This window comes from Rana temporaria, chromosome 4 (genome assembly GCF_905171775.1).
Source record: "Rana temporaria chromosome 4, aRanTem1.1, whole genome shotgun sequence".
NCBI lineage: Eukaryota > Metazoa > Chordata > Amphibia > Anura > Ranidae > Rana > Rana temporaria.
This window is the reverse complement of record NC_053492.1, coordinates 428,173,803-428,191,775: the sequence shown is the minus strand read 5'-3', so window position 1 is coordinate 428,191,775 and position 17,973 is coordinate 428,173,803. Positions and strand designations below refer to the sequence as shown.

At 42.9% G+C, this 17,973-nt stretch overlaps 2 protein-coding genes across 2 annotated transcripts in view; one reads left to right on the top strand and one right to left on the bottom strand.

The window, feature by feature from the left end:
• The window catches only part of IARS2 (isoleucyl-tRNA synthetase 2, mitochondrial), an 88,614-nt gene extending 83,879 nt beyond the window's left edge, over window positions 1–4,735 (top strand). The window contains exons 20-23 of the mRNA XM_040351420.1: window positions 1,167–1,312; window positions 1,427–1,617; window positions 3,300–3,444; window positions 3,554–4,735. Of these exons, the coding sequence (XP_040207354.1) occupies window positions 1,167–1,312; window positions 1,427–1,617; window positions 3,300–3,444; window positions 3,554–3,696 (625 nt within the window). The 3' untranslated portion in view covers window positions 3,697–4,735. The remainder of the gene's footprint in view (window positions 1–1,166; window positions 1,313–1,426; window positions 1,618–3,299; window positions 3,445–3,553) is intronic.
• Window positions 4,736–5,790: 1,055 nt separating this feature from the next.
• RAB3GAP2 (RAB3 GTPase activating non-catalytic protein subunit 2) overlaps window positions 5,791–17,973 on the bottom strand; it is a 149,384-nt gene continuing 137,201 nt past the window's right edge. Inside the window, exons 29-34 of the mRNA XM_040351419.1 lie at window positions 17,136–17,210; window positions 16,592–16,810; window positions 12,592–12,681; window positions 10,346–10,564; window positions 8,757–8,915; window positions 5,791–6,372 (exon numbers count right to left, since the gene is read on the bottom strand). Coding sequence (XP_040207353.1) covers window positions 6,220–6,372; window positions 8,757–8,915; window positions 10,346–10,564; window positions 12,592–12,681; window positions 16,592–16,810; window positions 17,136–17,210 — 915 coding nt within the window. The 3' untranslated portion in view covers window positions 5,791–6,219. The remainder of the gene's footprint in view (window positions 6,373–8,756; window positions 8,916–10,345; window positions 10,565–12,591; window positions 12,682–16,591; window positions 16,811–17,135; window positions 17,211–17,973) is intronic.

Here is a 17,973-nt window from a genome sequence, read left to right as displayed (position 1 = left end):
GGAGGGTTCCCGCCTACGTCATTTTACAATGACTTGGTAGGTAACGTGTTAAAGTGGTTGTAAACGTAATAGACAGCCAGGGTATTTATGGGTATTTATGACAGAAGAGACCCTATTGGTCCCTTCTGACATGCATGCTTTTTCCTGCCTGTCAGCCACCATGCACACTGAGCCACGTATGCACAGCTCATTAAACATTTACGGCTCCCGATCTGTTCCCCCTACGATGTGACTCCTTTGCTCATCGCCTTTTGAACGGCCGAAGGCATGGAACTTGGAAGGAAGACCTGGTAAAGATGGAAGTCCCATGGCCGCCGGATTGCTCACTTCACAGTACTGGAGGACACTGTGTCAGCAGGAGGCAGAGAAACAGCGGCACACTGATCTTCCCAGTGATTAGATGTGTAGGGGGGGTGTCAGCACAAGTCTGAAAACTGGAGTACAGGCAGGCTGTTCTCCCAAATAGAATCCAAAGGAAAAAACTGACCATGCTGAGATGGATGTGCATTCATACCTAGTGTGGTCAGTTTGAAATTGGAAAGCAGGGGGATTGGCAGGACCACCAGGTATTTCACACAAAGGAAGCAATACAAAGAGAACCGGATATGTTTTCATAAAAGTGCTTGTTACAAAAGAGACTTATCGAAAATATGAAATGTTGGGGTAACATACACATTGAGGCATTGCTTTAGTCGGTGTTAGGGTAGGTCCACACATGTCCGGTGTCCCGTCCGCTTTTCACCGAGTTTCCAAAGCAATTTCCAGATACAGTTCAGCTGCAATTTCCAGATACAGTTCAGATGCAAATTTTTGGAGCCGACAGCCACAGGTGTCTTTAACAACAGCTGGTTGTTAAGGAGCGCACTTCGGGTCTGATGTGGATCTTAGATGATGAGGCCTGGACCCGTTGCTGGCTCCTGCTGTCTGCAAGCTCAGTCATCTGACAGTTCCCAATAGCTAAAGGGCGGGGCCACCAGGCAACTTCACTGGGTGGCATCGCCCCCGTGTGACATTGGCCAGTGCATGCTGGGTCGTTGCATGCTGGATTTACTTAGGAATATGGATTGGGAGGGACCCTGGAGTGTGTGAGTTTCTATTACGGGGACTGTGGATTGTAAAACTCTCTATATGTATATCTATCTCTGTCTTGTTTGTGACACTTTCAGGCTTTACTGCGAGGAGGCGAAAGATCCCAAGCGCCGCTCCTGTCAGACAGTCTTGGCTGCGGCTTTGGATATTGTGGTACGCTCATTTGCACCCATCCTTCCACACCTTGCAGAAGAAGTGTTCCAGCATTTGCCTTATAACAAAGGTATCTGATGTTCTTTTTGATCTTTGTAACCCAGAGACCTTGTTGGTTTCCTGAAATTGTACTCTTCAGTAATGGAATCTTTTTTTTTTTCTGTCCTTTGCCCTGATGGAGCAGAAAACCAAAGTGTTTTCCATGGAGGCTGGATAGTGCCCAACTCTGTGTGGAGGAAACCTGGCCTTGTAGAAGCTGTGGAGGCCGCTTGTTCCATTAGAGACATCTTTCTGGGTGCCATTCCGGGAAAGAATACCGCTGAGTATGAACTCACAGTTGTCATTGAACCTGGACTGTTGTTTGAGTTGATGGAGGTGAGAATGGCCAAGGTTCTGCTTTATAAAGTACTAACATTCCCATTCATAGAGGGCATTATATGGGATGTATGTTACCCATTTGTTTTATTCTCAACTGATATAATATGTCTAGTGGTACCCCTTTTATTTGTGCAACCTCCAATAAAAGCTACTGTTTAACCACTTGCCGCCCACCAATGACATATTGACGTCGGCAAAGTGGTTGTAGAATCCTGACTGAACGTCATATGACGTCCTCAGAATTTTAAGACGCTGGGTGCGCATCGTGGCGATCGTTGTTGCAGGGTGTCAGCCTGACACCCCGCAACACTGATCAAGGTAAAGAGTCTCTCACTGAGACTCTTTACCACGTGATCAGCCGTGTCCAATCACGGCTGATCACGATGTAAACAGGAAAAGCCGGTAATCGGCTTTTCCTCACTCGCGTCTGTCAGACGCGAGTAGAGGAGAGCCGATCGGCTGCTCCTGTGATAGGGGGGGTTTGTGCTGATCGATTATCAGCACAGCCCCCCCCTAGGATGCCCACTGGACCACCAGGGATTCCCACTAGACCACCAGGGATGCAAAAAAAAAAAAAGGTATGCCACCCTAGACCACCAGGGATGAGAAGGACACAAAAAATGGATGCCAATCAGTGCCCACAATGGGCATCACTGATTGGCAGGCATTGTTTGGCACTGATTGGCATCCATTATTACAACACATACGATAGTGCCTATCGGTGCCCATCCGTGCCACCTATTAGTGCCCATCAATGCCACCATATCAGTGCCCGTCAGTGCAGTACCATCAGTGAAGGAGAAAACGTACTTATTTACAATGTTTTATAACAGAAACAAAAAAAAAGTTTTTTTTCTAAATTTTCAGTTATTTTTTTAAAAAAATTGCAGAAAATAAATATCCCAGAGGTGATCAAATATCACCAAAAGAAAGCTCTATTTGTGGGTACAAAATGATAAAAATTTTGTTTGGGTACAGTGTAGCATGACCGCGCAATTGTCATTCAAAGTGCAACAGTGCTGAAAGCTAAAAATTGGTCTGGGCGGGAAGGTGTATAAGTGCCCTGTATGGAAGGGGTTAAAGTGTAAGTCGATGGAACTTCTTTGCAAGAAGCAAATTGAGAGGCTTACCTTGGAGGGTAAACGGCTGTTTGGCCCATCCTTGAATGCCTTCATCTACAACAGGGATCGGCAATTAGCGGACCTCCAGCTGTTGCAGAACTTCAAGTCCCATGAGGCATAGCCAGACTGACAGCCACAAGCATGACATGCAGAGGCATGATGGGACTTGTAGTTTTGCAACAGCTGAAGGTCCGCTAATTGCTTATCCCTGATCTAGAATGTAACTTGGTAAAAACACACCCTTCCCACTAGTTCTGTGAGAACTGGACCCCCAAAGTCCTCTTGACAGTAAAGGGGTGCCCCTACTCACGCAGGTGAGGGGAGGTCTATCAGCATTTATGGCCGCTTAGACTCCGGAAGTCACAGATGAGTTTATCTGGAGCGTGGTGCAATTTTTTGATATACGTCCTTCATTATCAAATTGTCGATGAAGTTATAATTGTACATAAATATCGAGCACAGAGGAGTATTTTTCCATCTTGACCCTCGATTACTAAAATGCTGTGGATCCTCTGGATGTGTCATTGACTGATTGCTTCATACGGTTTTGTCTCTCAGACGCTGCAGATGGTGGAGACATCCAGCACATCACAGCTCAATGAACTATTAATGGTGTCTCAGACCAGCCTCGTGACAGAGTTACCATTGGATCTACAAGCAGGGGCCATTGTGCTCAATGGATCTTTCCTTATCAACTTAGAAGGTAGGAAAACCTGGCCTGCTGGTTTTATAAACGGCTCTTGCAAAGCATCATCATGTTAACCAAATCACCTTCTATCTAACCTTTCACACAAACCATTTATTTTTCCTAGGTGGGGACATTTGTGAGAACGAGTCGTATAAAGTTGTGATTCAGAAAAGTACCAAAGAGCGCTGCCCCAGGTGCAGGAAATACGTCGCCACCTCCGCACTGACGCCTTGTCCACGGTGCCTGGAAGCCATCGCTGGGAAATAGAGCAAGTGATACCAGAGGACTCAGGAATATAATACATATGTCTGCAGACTATTAAATGGTAATATGGGCCTCTCTTATCTGTAAACACCTAAGGACTGCAGTAGCTGCAAAGGAAATACCTGCAGAAGCACTAATGGCCTCTAGGGGGCAGAACAATCACTGAAAGGCATCACTTGGTCATTAAGGCTCTAATCACCTTTGATGTTTCAGGCTGGCAATGCATGATGGGATATGAAACCCCCAAATAAGTGCAAAGCCATTATTTAACCAAGTCTGGTATACATATGCCAAGCATTTCTTAAGTTATTGAAAAGGAAATGTATTACCCTGCAGTGGACTTGTCGCATGAAATGGAAGCATCTATTTTCTAGGCTGGACATATATTCATTCAGCTGCCTCTATTTCAAATAAATTCAGCCTGTAAAACGTCTGCTTGCATATCTGTGTTGGCTGTTGGGCCTCAAGCACACTTGTGCTCACAAATGTTGCTTTTCCAGGCATTTCTCCCTCTGCCTGATGCACCTGCTAGGTGCATTTGGCGCTTGAGCATTTTTTATTTCAATGGCCAAAATAAATGAATATTCGAGCCAATGCAATAAATGCCTGAGCATTTGACGCTCCTAAATGCTTTCGCAAAAATGCGTTTTTATAGCCGCTCCCGCCAGAAAGCGTTGAAAAGCCCCAGTGTGCACGAGGCCAAAGAGTTTCCTAATCAATGTTTTTAAGTTCTTTGGATTAAAAAAAAAAAAATGACAAACTGACAACCCGTGTACCTGAACAAAGGCACTTTGGGGTTGGCAGTTATTTTGTTTTATACTTTAGTTATAATTTACTTTATCAGGAGGATGTGATCAGATAATGAGGAATCATAGTGGCTGACCAGAGCCGGGTGTGCAGTGTAAAATTCCTCCTTCTGTTGTATGTTTTTTATACAGTCTCTAGAATCTGCAGATCTATTTTTGTTTAATATGATATTAAACACTAAGATGATAATTAGGCCATATTTTCTTGGTAAATTAATAAATAAGTTAATATCGAAGAGTCTGTTTTTCTATATAACACGGATGCTCACTGGACTGCTTGACTCTACAGTTAAACTCCTGTTAATGAAGTATGGCCAAAAATTGTAATTAAAAACTTTAATGATGTATGCCCCTTTTCTGGCTGCTGCACCACCTCTTACAAATCTTACTTGCTTATCCTCTTTACTCGGCGGGCAGCTCGCCCCCTTTCCAGTCAAAACAAATCTTGCGATTGCTCGTCTTCTGCTGCCGACGTCGCTGGACTCCAGGACAGGTAAGTGTCCATATATTAAAAGTCAGCAGCTGCAGTATTTGTAGCTGCTGACTTTTAATATTTTTTTGCGGCGGCGATACGCTTTAAGGGGGATTTTTAAGAGTAGTTGGCTATATCCTGGAATTCTACCACGAAGTTGCACAAGCCATAAAACATTTGCAGAGTTGGCACATAGAATCACAAAATCCCAAGTGGTTTGCCACTTGCCGAAGCTCAGCCATAACAGTGGGATTATGTATTCGGAATGTTGTGTATACACTCGCATACTATGAAATAAAATGCAACCTTGTTCAGAAATGTCCCCCGTTTCGGTTCACATAGAAAGTATTAAGAGAAAAAATGATAATGTTGCATATTAGTAAATCATTTGTCTGTAGACTTGGCTGAAGGACTGTGGCGCAGTAATCAGGTCTGCAGATACCCGGGACGCTGTGCTGGTCCTCCAGGCTTGTCTGTAATAACTTTAAAAAATGATTTCACATCTGTGTTTTTTTTTTTTTTAATACTATAATCTGATACATTTATAGCAGACAATGCAATCGGACTTTAAATAAAAGTTACCCCGTTCCCACATTGGTTGGGCTGAGACATGGCTATATACTACTCGCTACAATCCAAGGTGTATCTGCAGCTTTCTAGAATGCTGGCGGCCAGTAAGAGCACTTTGATTCTAGGAGTTAATATGGAAATCAGCGAAGGCAGTGTCCGGTTTCTGATATACAGTGACAGGACCTGCCCACTTGCTTTACAGTAAGCCATGGCAATTTCCTTCCATTAATAAAACAGGGATCTGGGGGGGGGGGGGGGGACAGGTTCTCTTCAATCATAGGTATTTGCATATTATTTTGTGGTGGAACATTTTACAAGGATGAAGATGATCTTTTCAGTATTGCACACTTGCTGGTTTCTGCTCAGGACTCCACTCGAAGAAATTTCATCCAGAATTTCAAGCTCCACCAAATGACGTAACCCTCCCCTGATGAGTTCTCCGTAGCGCAAAACTAATAACCAGGGAGTCAAAGTGGAGACATCTTCCCTGTGTGAGGACACAAGCGGTTGGGATCCCTCCCTACTGGAGCCTCCAAGAAGCTGGACGGTGATCCATCCCACTCATAACTCAACTGTCAGTGTTGGGAGGAGTAGGATTGTTTGGTATCATTAGTAATGGATTTAGAGAGGATGGCTGGTTTAGCCTTCATATAGAACGCAGTCCGGACCTGTGCACTGTCACAATGCAGACAACATGGCTTCCACAGCTTCTATGAGGTTCAGGGCCAGGCTGTATTGACCATTGTTTTCTGGGAGAAGTTCAACAACCTTGTCTACCATTTTGGCCGTGGTGGAGATTGGCACATCTGTGTTCTGGAGATCTTGTGGATCCTAAAAGAAGAACAAAGCAGATTTAGTAGAATGCTCCTCTTTTAAAGTGTAGATTCCAGTCTCTATTCCTCAATGGTAATGGGTGCTGTGAGAGTCCCACCGCTTCTCTATTCTGTGACAGATTTCATTGATCTACTTTTTGTAATAAAAAATGAAATTCCCTATGTTCTGATTAATGCTCAAAAAAAAGAAATAAGTCGATATGTTTCTCCCATAAGGTCCCCATAGACAGGTGCTACCCAACACAGCTACTGCCTTGCAATTGGCTAAAAATAACCAATACAACAGTTTTACTCAGAGATGGGACAATATGGCCAATACCAGCCTCTTTCCTCTCCATAACTATGCGATGTGTTTCTACAAACATCTTTCAATAGAAAATGATTTTTAGCAGCTACATTACCATCTCCCCTTCACCCTCTAATGGTTGTGAAGCTACAGAATCAGTCAATTGCAGTTATTGAGCAGCAGGAAGAAGCACATATATTGGCCGCCTCCATCTTCATTATATAATTAGGGAAAAAAGGATTTCAGTCAATACACATTGAGATTTTTTTTTTCCCTTTTTGTAGTAAAATGCATAAAATGTCACTGTAAACCGTATGGCTAGGCAAGTAATTTTAATATTCTTAACAAGTATTAGTTTCAAAACAATACCACTCTGACTTCTGTAGTTACAGTCACTGAGTAGTTAATTTTTTTGAAAACTTTTGAATAAAAAAGAAAGGAATGAACACAAAAATATAAAATGCAAAATATAGAACCAATTGACAGCAAAACCAGTCTTGCAGGACCAAGCTGCCATAAACTATACCTCCCCGAGCAATGTCACCCCCTCCCAGCATTAAATTAGTGTGTAGCAGTAGAAAATCCAATGGTTACATAATCAAATAATCAATACACTGTAGTTACATAGTAGGTGAGGTTGAAAAAAAGACACAAGTCCAACCCATGTATGTGATTATATGGCAGTATTACATTGTATGTTGTGGTAGTTCAGTTTCTCATCTAATCATTTTTTGAAAATTATTAATGCTCCCCGCTGAGACCACTGACTGTGGAAGGGATTTCCACATCCTTGCCACTCTTACAGTAAAGAACCCTCTATGCAGTTTAAGCCTAAACCACTTTTTTAATTTTAGTGAATGGTCGTGTGTCTTAATAAATTTCCTTTCACTGAAAAGTTTTATCCCTATTGTGGGATCACCAGTACGGTATTTGTACATTAAATCATATCCCTTCTCCAGAGAGAATAAGTTCAGTGCTCACAACCTTTCCTCATAACGAATATCCTCCAGACCCTTTATTAGCTTTGTTGCCCTTCTCTGAACTCTCTCCAGTTCCAGTACATCCTTCCTGAGAACTGGTGCCCAGAACTGGACAGCATACTCCAGGTGCGGCCGGACCAGAGTCTTGTAGAGCGGGAGAATTATTTTATCTTTGGAGTGAATCCCCTTATTAATGCCAATATTCTGTTTGCTTTGCTTGGCATTGCTGAGCCTATCATCTACTAGGACCCCCAGGTCCATTTTCATCCTAGATTCCCCCAGAGGTTCTCCCCCTGGTGAGTAGATTGCATTAATGTTTTTGCTACCCAAATGGATTTAAAATTTTTCTACATTGAACCTCATTTGCCATGTAGTTGCCCATCCCATTAATTTGTTCAGATCTTCTTGCAAGGTTTCCACATCCTGCAGAGAAGTTATTGCCCTGCTTAGCTTTGTATTGTCCGCAAATAGAGATTGAGCCATTTATTCCATCCTCCAGGTCATTTATGAATACATTTAACATGATTGGTTCCAGCACAGAACCCTGAGGGACCCCACTACCCACCCCGACTATTCAGAGTACTCCCCATTTATCACCACCCTCTGAACGCGCCCCTGTACCCAGTTTTCAATCCATGTACTCACCTTATGGTCCATGCCAACAGAACTTACTTTGTACAGTAAACGTTTATGGGGAACGGTATCAAATGCTTTTGCAAAATCCAAGATACACCACGTCTACGGGCCTCCCATTATCTGGATGGCCATTAGAGAACTCTTCTAGCCCCCAACCAAATAAAGGCAATATGGGATTATCACAAACGAGGGCAACAGTGTGTATCCCAGTCAGAGGAGCAAACATGGGACATCAGTCCTTGTATCACTGCTAGCAATACATCCGTAAAACTGACAGCAAAAGTGTTCTCTCTTCAGCTCAGCTCCCCGCTCCCCTCCTCCAAGGAATGACTCTGCAGCTCAGCCCCCCTCATCCCCTATTCAGCAGTGACTCTGTATCTCACCCTGATACCCCCACTCCTGCTTCATTATCCTTTGGCTCTCCTGCTAGTTTATGAAACGCCCCACATGCAGAAAACTGTCAGCCCAGCAAGCGCTCACCATTGCTTTGATCCAGGTACAGAGGGTTGGTGGCAGTCTGGCCAGCAGCTCCATGCCTTCCTTTGTCTGTGTGTGCAGCAGTGCATGTGCCAGTCTCTGTCCACACAAGACCAGTAGTTGGGATGCCAGCACCTCCTTATCCAGCACTTGTAGAATGGCCTAGCAGAAATATTCATTAAACACAAAAGCAGTAATATTATGCCACAAATAATATCTAACAATTACAAGGAGCTGGCAGTGGCTTAAGTACCCCAATTCTGATGACTGAGGGGAAATCCAGACAAAAATCAGATTGCGGGTCAGTTCACACCTTATACAGTTCTTTTTTTTCCCCTGCATTAAAAACCTATGGGAAGTAGGTCAAATGGTTTCCAATGGAATAGTTTACACCAGTGCAGTCAGTTCCAGAAAAGAAAGTAGAACATGCTGTATTTTTCCTGCACTGGAACAGAAAACGCATCAAAAACACACCCAAATGCACTGGAACGCATTGGTACAGTGAAAAAAAAAAACAGGAAAAAAGCATCTGTAATGCATCTAGGAACATGCCAAAAACGTGCATGCAAAAATGCATCTGGAGTGCGTTTTTTTGGTGTGAATCGGCCCTTAAAAAAAATAAAAATAAAATCAGATAACAAATCCAGCAGCACTGCAATATTCCCCTTTTAGTGCAGAGATTTCCCCTGCAGTACTTTATTTTTGCCACTAGATGTCCTCAGTCTGATGCCTGCCATCATTCAACCCATTTCCTCTGAGCTCAGGCTGTCCTGAACCCAATCCAGACTGTGACTGGACAGTGAAAAGAGAAGCAGCACAGTAATAAGCGAACCTCCCTCACTCTGCTCTCTCCTCATATCTGCATCCTCTTGTAAGCACCTAAAGTGATTGGTTCCTTGTGCTTCTTTTTCCTCTCACTCCCGCCCTTCTGTACACAGACGGCAAGAGGCCGATATCCGGTCTCTAATCTGCATTCTTTTTGCAGTTCAGGGACTCAATTAGGCTGATTTACAGAATACATTTTGTGAACATTCAATTATCCAATCATGTGCAGCATAGGAGTGGGCAGCTTATTGCATTAGGGTGTGCACCCCAAAGCTCAAACACGTACTACCGATCACTCACAATGAAAGGGAAGGGGCCGGTAAGTTACATATTTATTGGCCCCATGCCCACACATCCTAAAACATTCCTGCAGCAACAGCCAGAGGAAGAGGAGAGTCAGGAAGCCAGAACTGCTGCAAGGGGAAGGAGCGGGGACCTAGGCAGTAGGGGGAATCTGTGCCTGGGCACACCTGGCACACCCTGTGCGCACGCCTATGGTGTGCAGACAAATTAAGAAAACAGGAATTTGCTTTTCATATTCATGGATAGAAGTAGATAATCACACAATTTATTCTGAGCTCCTTTTTGTAAATCAGCCTTAAATTATAATTGCTGAAATAAGCCAGGCAACTAGCATTTTCGACAAAGCCCTCATATTTCTGACAGTACAAGCTTCCCTTAAACCTGTCATGTGTTTAGGCCTCCAGCAGATGGTGCCAAATCTCCATTATATGCTTTTACCGGTAGTTAATTCTGATAGCACTTACCTCTTCTGCCAGGTGGTCAAACCCGTAGTTGTAAAGCTCACACACATAGTGGCGTCGCAGAGTGTCTTCATTCACCTGAAGATGTGATGAAAGCTCCACGGCAAGTGCAGGCCAGTCCACCGGATTACCCGGCACATCTGCCATCACTTCTTCTGATTTCACTGTAATTTGTGACTGAAACTGAGCCTGGACAGCTGCACTGATCAACTTCATTAAGAACTGGAGAGACAGCAGAGGAACGGGACCGGTCAGAGAGCCCATAAGGAAAACTGTGCACACAATTTACATGCAGCGCCACCTAATGGTAAAAGCTGAAGTTACTTGAATTCTTTTTACAAAAGGCAAGAGAAATGGGAGTTTAAAGGGTCACTAAAGGAAATTTTTTTTTTTTTTTTGCTGAATTTACTGTTTACAGGGTATAGAGACATAATAGTTAACGGATTCGGATTAAAAATAGATAAAAACCAATCATATAATGTACCTGCTGTTTAGTTTTGTTTTTGCTGTTGTTTCCTGGTTCTCTGATGTACAGAGACAAAGAGCCAATAGAGGGCAGTGATGCTTTGTAAAACGAAACTGGATTGATTAGTCACCACAGTGAGAAATCTCCCAGTACTGTGGTGATCAGGAAACAGACAACCAGGAAGTGTCCAGAACACCGGCGGCGATCGGGTCTGCTATTCCCGCGGGGACAGTTACGGACAAGAGGACCGGGCGCGCTCGCGACCCACGGCTGGGATCTTAAAGGGGACATACGTGTACGCCCTTGTGCCCAGCCATGCCATTTTGTCAACGTATATCGTCGTGTGGCGGTCCTCAAGCGGTTAAGATTAATGGGTAGTAGTTAAAATATAAAAAGTGGACCTGAACTCAAAAAGAGATTATGTGCCTTAAAGAGAGCACCCAGAAATATTAACTGTGCCAAAGTAGTACCTTGAAAGACTGACATTTTGTTTTGAAAATCTTTTGAAAAATAGCGGTGTACTTCATGATCCTTGAGCCTCATAGCTGAATATATGTAATGTGAGATTTTATAAGGCACTGATGCCTCTGACTGCGAGTCCCACCAGATTGGTTGATGTCACTATTATGCTGCTCACTGTTCTCCTTGCTGGGGAGGAAGTTGCACCTGAGGACCTGCAGATCGGGTCACAGAGAGGAAGAACGGGGAGAGGTGTAAACAAACCTCTCCCCGTGCTTCCTAGTGAGCCTGTCACTGATCGTCTGGTCCCTGGTATAGGGAACGACGATCAGTGACATCACACGCCCAGCCACACCCCCCCACAGTAAGAATCACACATTAGGGCACACTTAACCCCTACTGCGCCCCCTCTTGGTTAACCCCTTCACTTCCAGTGTCATTTTTACAGTAACCAGTGCATTTTTATAGCACTGATCGCTGTAAAAATGACAATGGTCCCAAAATAGTGTCAAAAGTGTCCGCCATAATGTCGCAGTCACGATAAAAATCGCTGATCGCCCCCATTACTAGAAAAAAAGTATTAATAAAAATGCAATAAAAACTATCCCCCATTTGGTAGACGCTACCAAAAATATGTAGAAGAATACGTATCGGCCTAAAATGAGGGAAAACATTTTTTTTTATATATATTTTTTGGGGATATTTATTATAGCAAAAAGTTAAAAATATAGAATTTTTCTCAAAATTGTCGCCCTATTTTTGTTTATATCGCAAAAAAATAAAAAACGGCAGAGGTGATCAAATACCACCAAAAGAAAGCTCTATTTGTGGGGGGAAAAATGATGGCAATTTTGTTTGGGAGCCACGTCTCACGACCGCGCAATTGTCCGTTAAAGCGACGCAGTGCCGAGTCGCAAAAAGTGGCCTGGTCCGGGGCTGAAGTGGTTAAAGCAGTGTTTCTCAATTCCAGTCCTCAGGCCCCCCCCAACAGGTCAGGTTTTTAGGATTTCCCTCAGATGAAAAGGCTGTGGTGATTACTAAGGCAGTGAAACTGATCAAATCACCTGTGCAAAATAATGGAAATCCTGAAAACCTGACCTGTTGGGGGGGCGTGAGGACTGGAATTGAGAAACACTGGGTTAAAGGAAGTTAACTTTTCCAAAATCCATATTAATCTTGTCACTGCCAAAACTACTCTGATCAGTAAGATTCCAGTCCCTGTGCTATAAAGAAGATGCACCCAGGTCGCAGCATCAAAACCAACTGATTGATATTATACAACAGCAATAAGTTACTAAAAAAAAAAAGCTCTCATTATGGATACCTGTTGTCGGAGGCTCACTATGCTGGGGTCCATGTCTCCGCTTGGCAGCAACTGAATTGAAGTGAGGTCTTTAAAGAAGGCATTTTTGCCCTGAATAAAATACAAAAATGTACAACATTAAAACAGCAGTAATGGCTCCCAAGATGCACCAAACACTTGTCTGTGTTCAGATTCTTTTTTCCTGCCCCTTAGAAGGAAACTTGTGTTCTTTCAGTGTTTTTGTAAAATATACTTGAAAGCAGCTTTTTAAACCTGTTGTGAACAAAAAAGATAGGTTACACATAACACCCCCCCCCCCAAAAAAAAAAATAGGGGTGTGTGTGGTACACCCTGTTCTGTTGTCCTACTGCAGCTCCCCTCACATTTGCCAGAAATGATACGTATTAATTGCAGCCACTGTAGGCCCCTTGCACACTACAGGAGTTTGAAAAAGCTCAGCACAGCATTTTTTTTATTTTCCTTTACTGATCTTAAATGCTGCCCATTGTTCACACACAAGCGTAAACAAGTGCTGCATATTCTTACTAGAGTAAAAAAAAAAATCTGCATTCCTGGCACGTGTAAATACAGCTGTGTGAAAAAGTATTTGCCCCCTTCCTGATTTTTTATTTTTTTTTGCATATTTCTCACACTTAAATGATTCAGATCAAACTAATTTTAATATAACATAAAGATAACCCAAATAAATCTAAGATGCAGTTTTTAAATTATTTAATCTATTAAGGGAAAAAAGCTGTTCAAACCTGCCTGGCCTATGTGAAAAAGTAATTGCCCCTTCCCTTGCTGAATCATGAATGAATTGTAATTAACCACAATTATTTTGGAAAGCCAAGTTAAATTTCACTTGCTACACCCAGGCCTGATTACTGCCAGACCTGTTGAATCAAGAAATCACATAAATAGAAGCTGTCAAGCTGCGAAGCACGCTAACAGATCACAAAACGCCACACATCAGGCCACAATCTAGAAAATTCAAGAACAGATTAGAAACAAAGTAATGTACATGTATCGGTCTTGAAAGGGTTTCAAAGCCATTTCTAAGGCTTTGGAACTCCACTGAACCACGAGGAGAGCCAATATCTAAAATGGAGATAACTTGGAACAGTGGTGAACCTTCCCAGGAGTGGGCGGCCTACACAAATGACTCCAAGAGCATGACGACGACTCATCCAGGAGGTCATAGAGGAACCCAGAACAACATCTAAAGAACTGCAGGCCTCACTTGCCTCAGGTAAGATAAGTGTTTATGACTCAACAATAAGAAAGAGACTGGGCAAAAATGGCTTCCATGGGAGAGTTCCAAGGCCAAAGCCACTGCTGACCAAAAAGAACACAAAGGCTCATCTCACATTTAAAGTGGAGGTTCACCCTAAAAAACATCTATGAACCAACCCATACAGCATACTAGCGTCAGCTATAGTATGTTTTTTTTTTTTATTTTTTTTGCTGTATTTACCATTTAATCCTTTAGTTTCGTTTCAGACTCCGGCTGGGAGTAGGCGTTCCTATGAAGAGGGGAACATGATTGACGTCCGGCTATGGCGCGTCACGCGTTCCGAAAATAGCCGGAGTAGGACTCGGCTCTTCACGGCGCTATACGGCGCCTGCACACAGACTAGGAGCTGACTGCGCAGGCGCCGTATATATCCGAGTCCTATTTCGGCTATTTTCGGAACGCGTGACGCGCCATAGCCGGACGTCAATCATGTTCCCCTCTTCATAGGAACGCCTGTTTACCCGCCGGAGTCTGAAACGAAACTATAGGATTAAACGGTAAATACAGCAAAAAAAAAAAAAAACATACTATAGCTGACGCTAGTATGCTGTATGGGATGGTAGATAAAGAATTTTTTTTTTTTAGGGTGAACCCCCGCTTTAACAAAAAACATTTTGATTATCCCCAAGACTTTTAGGCAAATATTCTGTGGATCTGATGAGACAAAAATTTTACTTTTTGGAAGGTGTGCGTCCAGTTACATCTGGCATAAAATGAATAGAGCCTTTCATAACAAGAACATCATACCAACAGTCAGACATGGTGGTGGTAGCGTGATGGTCTGGGGCTGCTTTGCAGCTTTAGGACTTGGACGACTTTCCATAATTGATGGAACCATAAATTCTGAGATCTACCAGAAAATCCTAAAGGAGAATGTCCGGCCATCAGTTTGTGACCTCAAGTGCACTTGGGTTATGCAGCAGGACAATAATCCAAAACACAACAGCAAGTCCACCTCCAAATGGTTCAAACAAAGCAAAATGTAGGTTTTGGAGTGGCCTAGTCAAAGCCTGGACCTAAATCCAATCGAGATGCTGTATCATGACCTTACACAGGCCATTCATGCTGGAATTCCCTCCAATGTGGCTGAACTAAAACAATTCTGCAAAGAAGAGCGAGCCCAAATTTCTCCACAGCAATGTGAAAGACTCATTAGCAGTTATCTCAATCACTTGATTGCATTTGCTGCCGCAAAGGGTGGCACAACCAGTTATCAGGTTTAGGGGGCAAATACTTTTTCACATAAAGTCAGGCAGGTTTGGACAGCTTTTGTGCCTTAATAAATGAAACCATAAAATGTAAAAACTGCATTTTGTATTTACTCGGGTTATCCTTGTGTAATAATAACATTTGTTTGATGATCCGAGTCATATAAATGTGACAAATATGCAAAAAAAAAAAAAAAAATAATCAGAAAGGGGGCGAATACTTTTCACACAACTGTACATACAAATACACCCATATGAGCATAAATATTAATGACGTTTTCCCTGGGAATGTACGGTCCACGTGAACGCACATATACACGCATAAATCTGCACAAATAAGTGCAAAACAAATGCCTTAAAATGACATCCAAAAAAGCAGATGCTACTGGCAAAAAAAAGAACAGAACAGAGATACAAAGTAATAATTTTACTTTTGTAAATAGTTTTCATACAGAGTAAGCGATGAGCTTAGATCTGTATATGATGTCAGTTAAAGTCGTTCTAAAGACAAGACATTAATAGCTAGATTCACAAAGAGTTAAGCCAGCGTATCAGTAGATACGCCGTCGTAACTCTGAATCTAAGCCGTCGTACATTTAAGTGTATTCTCAAATTGAGATACACTTAAATGTAGCCAAGATACGACTGCCTGCTCCGTCGTATCTTAGCTGTCTAGTTCCGCCGGCCGCTAGGGGCGTGAACGCCGATTTCCGCCTAGAATGCGTAAATCAGCACGATACGCCTATTCACGAACGTACGCTTGCCCGTCGCAGTAAAGATACGCCGTTTACGTAAGGCGTTTTCAGGCGTAAAGTAAGTCGAACAAAAAGCTGGCCTAGCCAATGTTAAGTATGGACGTCGTTCCCGCGTCGAATTTTGAAAATGTTATGTCGTTTGCGCAAGTCGTCCGTGAATGGGGCTGGACGTAATTTACGTTCACGTCGAAACCAATAAGTCCTTGCGGCGTACTTTGGAGCAATGCACACTGGGATATGTCCACGGACGGAGCATGCGCCGTTCGTTAAAAACGTCAATCACGTCGGGTCATGGTTTATTTACATAAAACACGCCCACCTCTTCACAATTTGAATTAGGCGCGCTTACGCCGGCCCATTTACGCTACGCCGCCGTAACTTAAGAGGCAAGTGCTTTGTGAATACAGCACTTGCCTCTCTGACTTACGGCGGCGTAGCGTAAATACGATACGCTGGTTAAAAAATACGCCGCCCTACCTGAATCCAGCTATAATACAGGGTGGATTTGATAATAATGGTAATATATATATATATATATATATATATATATATAATGTTTGAGCAATCTTGAGATGTAATTTATTTATTTTTTAAACGCATGCAAAAAAAAAAAAAAAATGTCTCTGGTTGTGAAAGGGTTAATAAGTAAGGGTTGGTGTCCTTCAGACAGGTAATATGTTGAAAATATGTGCTAAACAACAAGGCTCATCAATGACGTGTGGCAAATATCAATAAATGCAGAAGGGGGTTCTAGCACTCACCTTACTGTCAAACAGAGATAAAGGTTTAACGGACTTGAGTGAGAACTTCATGATGGCGTACATGACGGCGGAGAGCACATACTGATGTTCTACCAGCGGATAGTGAATGTGTTTCTGCTCCAGAGCCAATTCCACAATAGAGTTGGGACCCTCCATCGCCACCCAGGAGTCTTCTACCTCCAGTAACGGAGCCAACATCTCCTCACTGCTGACATCAGCCTGTACAGACCAACACACACTCTGGTAAGGCTGCATTGTGTACTCACAAGAAGGCCAGGAGGCAGCATTATAATACATTATCTTTTTAGAAAAATAAGGTGTATATTTATATCACATGTCTCAAACTAGTGGCCCTCCAGCTGTTGCGAAACTGCAAGTCCCATCATACCTTTGCCTGTGGGAGTCATGCCTGCAACTGGCAGCCCTGCAATACCTCAACAGCTGAAGGGCCACCAGTTTGAGACCCCTGATCTATATCCTTTAACCACCTACTGAAAGAAGCTCCTGAGAAACAAAGATAGAAGAGCAGAATAGTCAGGGTTACCTCCATCATTGTTTGTAGGAGATCAGAGCAGCTTCCCATGAAGGAGGTTGTAGAGGTGTCACTCATACCCACATCCTGTAACGAGGGAGAGAGGGGAACAAGCAGCTTAAATGGTTTTATCACAAAAATGAAAAATATCAAAAATGAACTTTTTTGTGAACTGACATTAAAAAATAGGATTTTTGTACTCACCGTAAAACCCATTTCTCAGAGTTCATAGACGGACACAGCCTTCATTGACATTAGGGTTATGCTTCTTCCTACCAGGAGAGTTGGTAGGAAGAAGCATAACCCTAATGTCAATGAAGGCTGTGTCCGTCTATGAACGGAAGAGAAAATAGGATTTTTGTACTCACCGTAAAACCCATTTCTCAGAGTTCATAGACGGACACAGCCTTCATTGACATTAGGGTTATGCTTCTTCCTACCAGGAGAGTTGGTAGGAAGAAGCATAACCCTAATGTCAATGAAGGCTGTGTCCGTCTATGAACGGAAGAGAAAATAGGATTTTTGTACTCACCGTAAAATCCATTTCTCAGAGTTCATAGACGGACACAGCCTTCATTGACATTAGGGTTATGCTTCTTCCTACCAGGAGAGTTGGTAGGAAGAAGCAGAACCCTAATGTCAATGAAGGCTGTGTCCGTCTATGAACGGAAGAGAAAATAGGATTTTTGTACTCACCGTAAAACCCATTTCTCAGAGTTCATAGACGGACACAGCCTTCATTGACATTAGGGTTATGCTTCTTCCTACCAACTCTCCTGGTAGGAAGAAGCAAAACCCTAATGTCAATGAAGGCTGTGTCCGTCTATGAACGGAAGAGAAAGGTTATTTT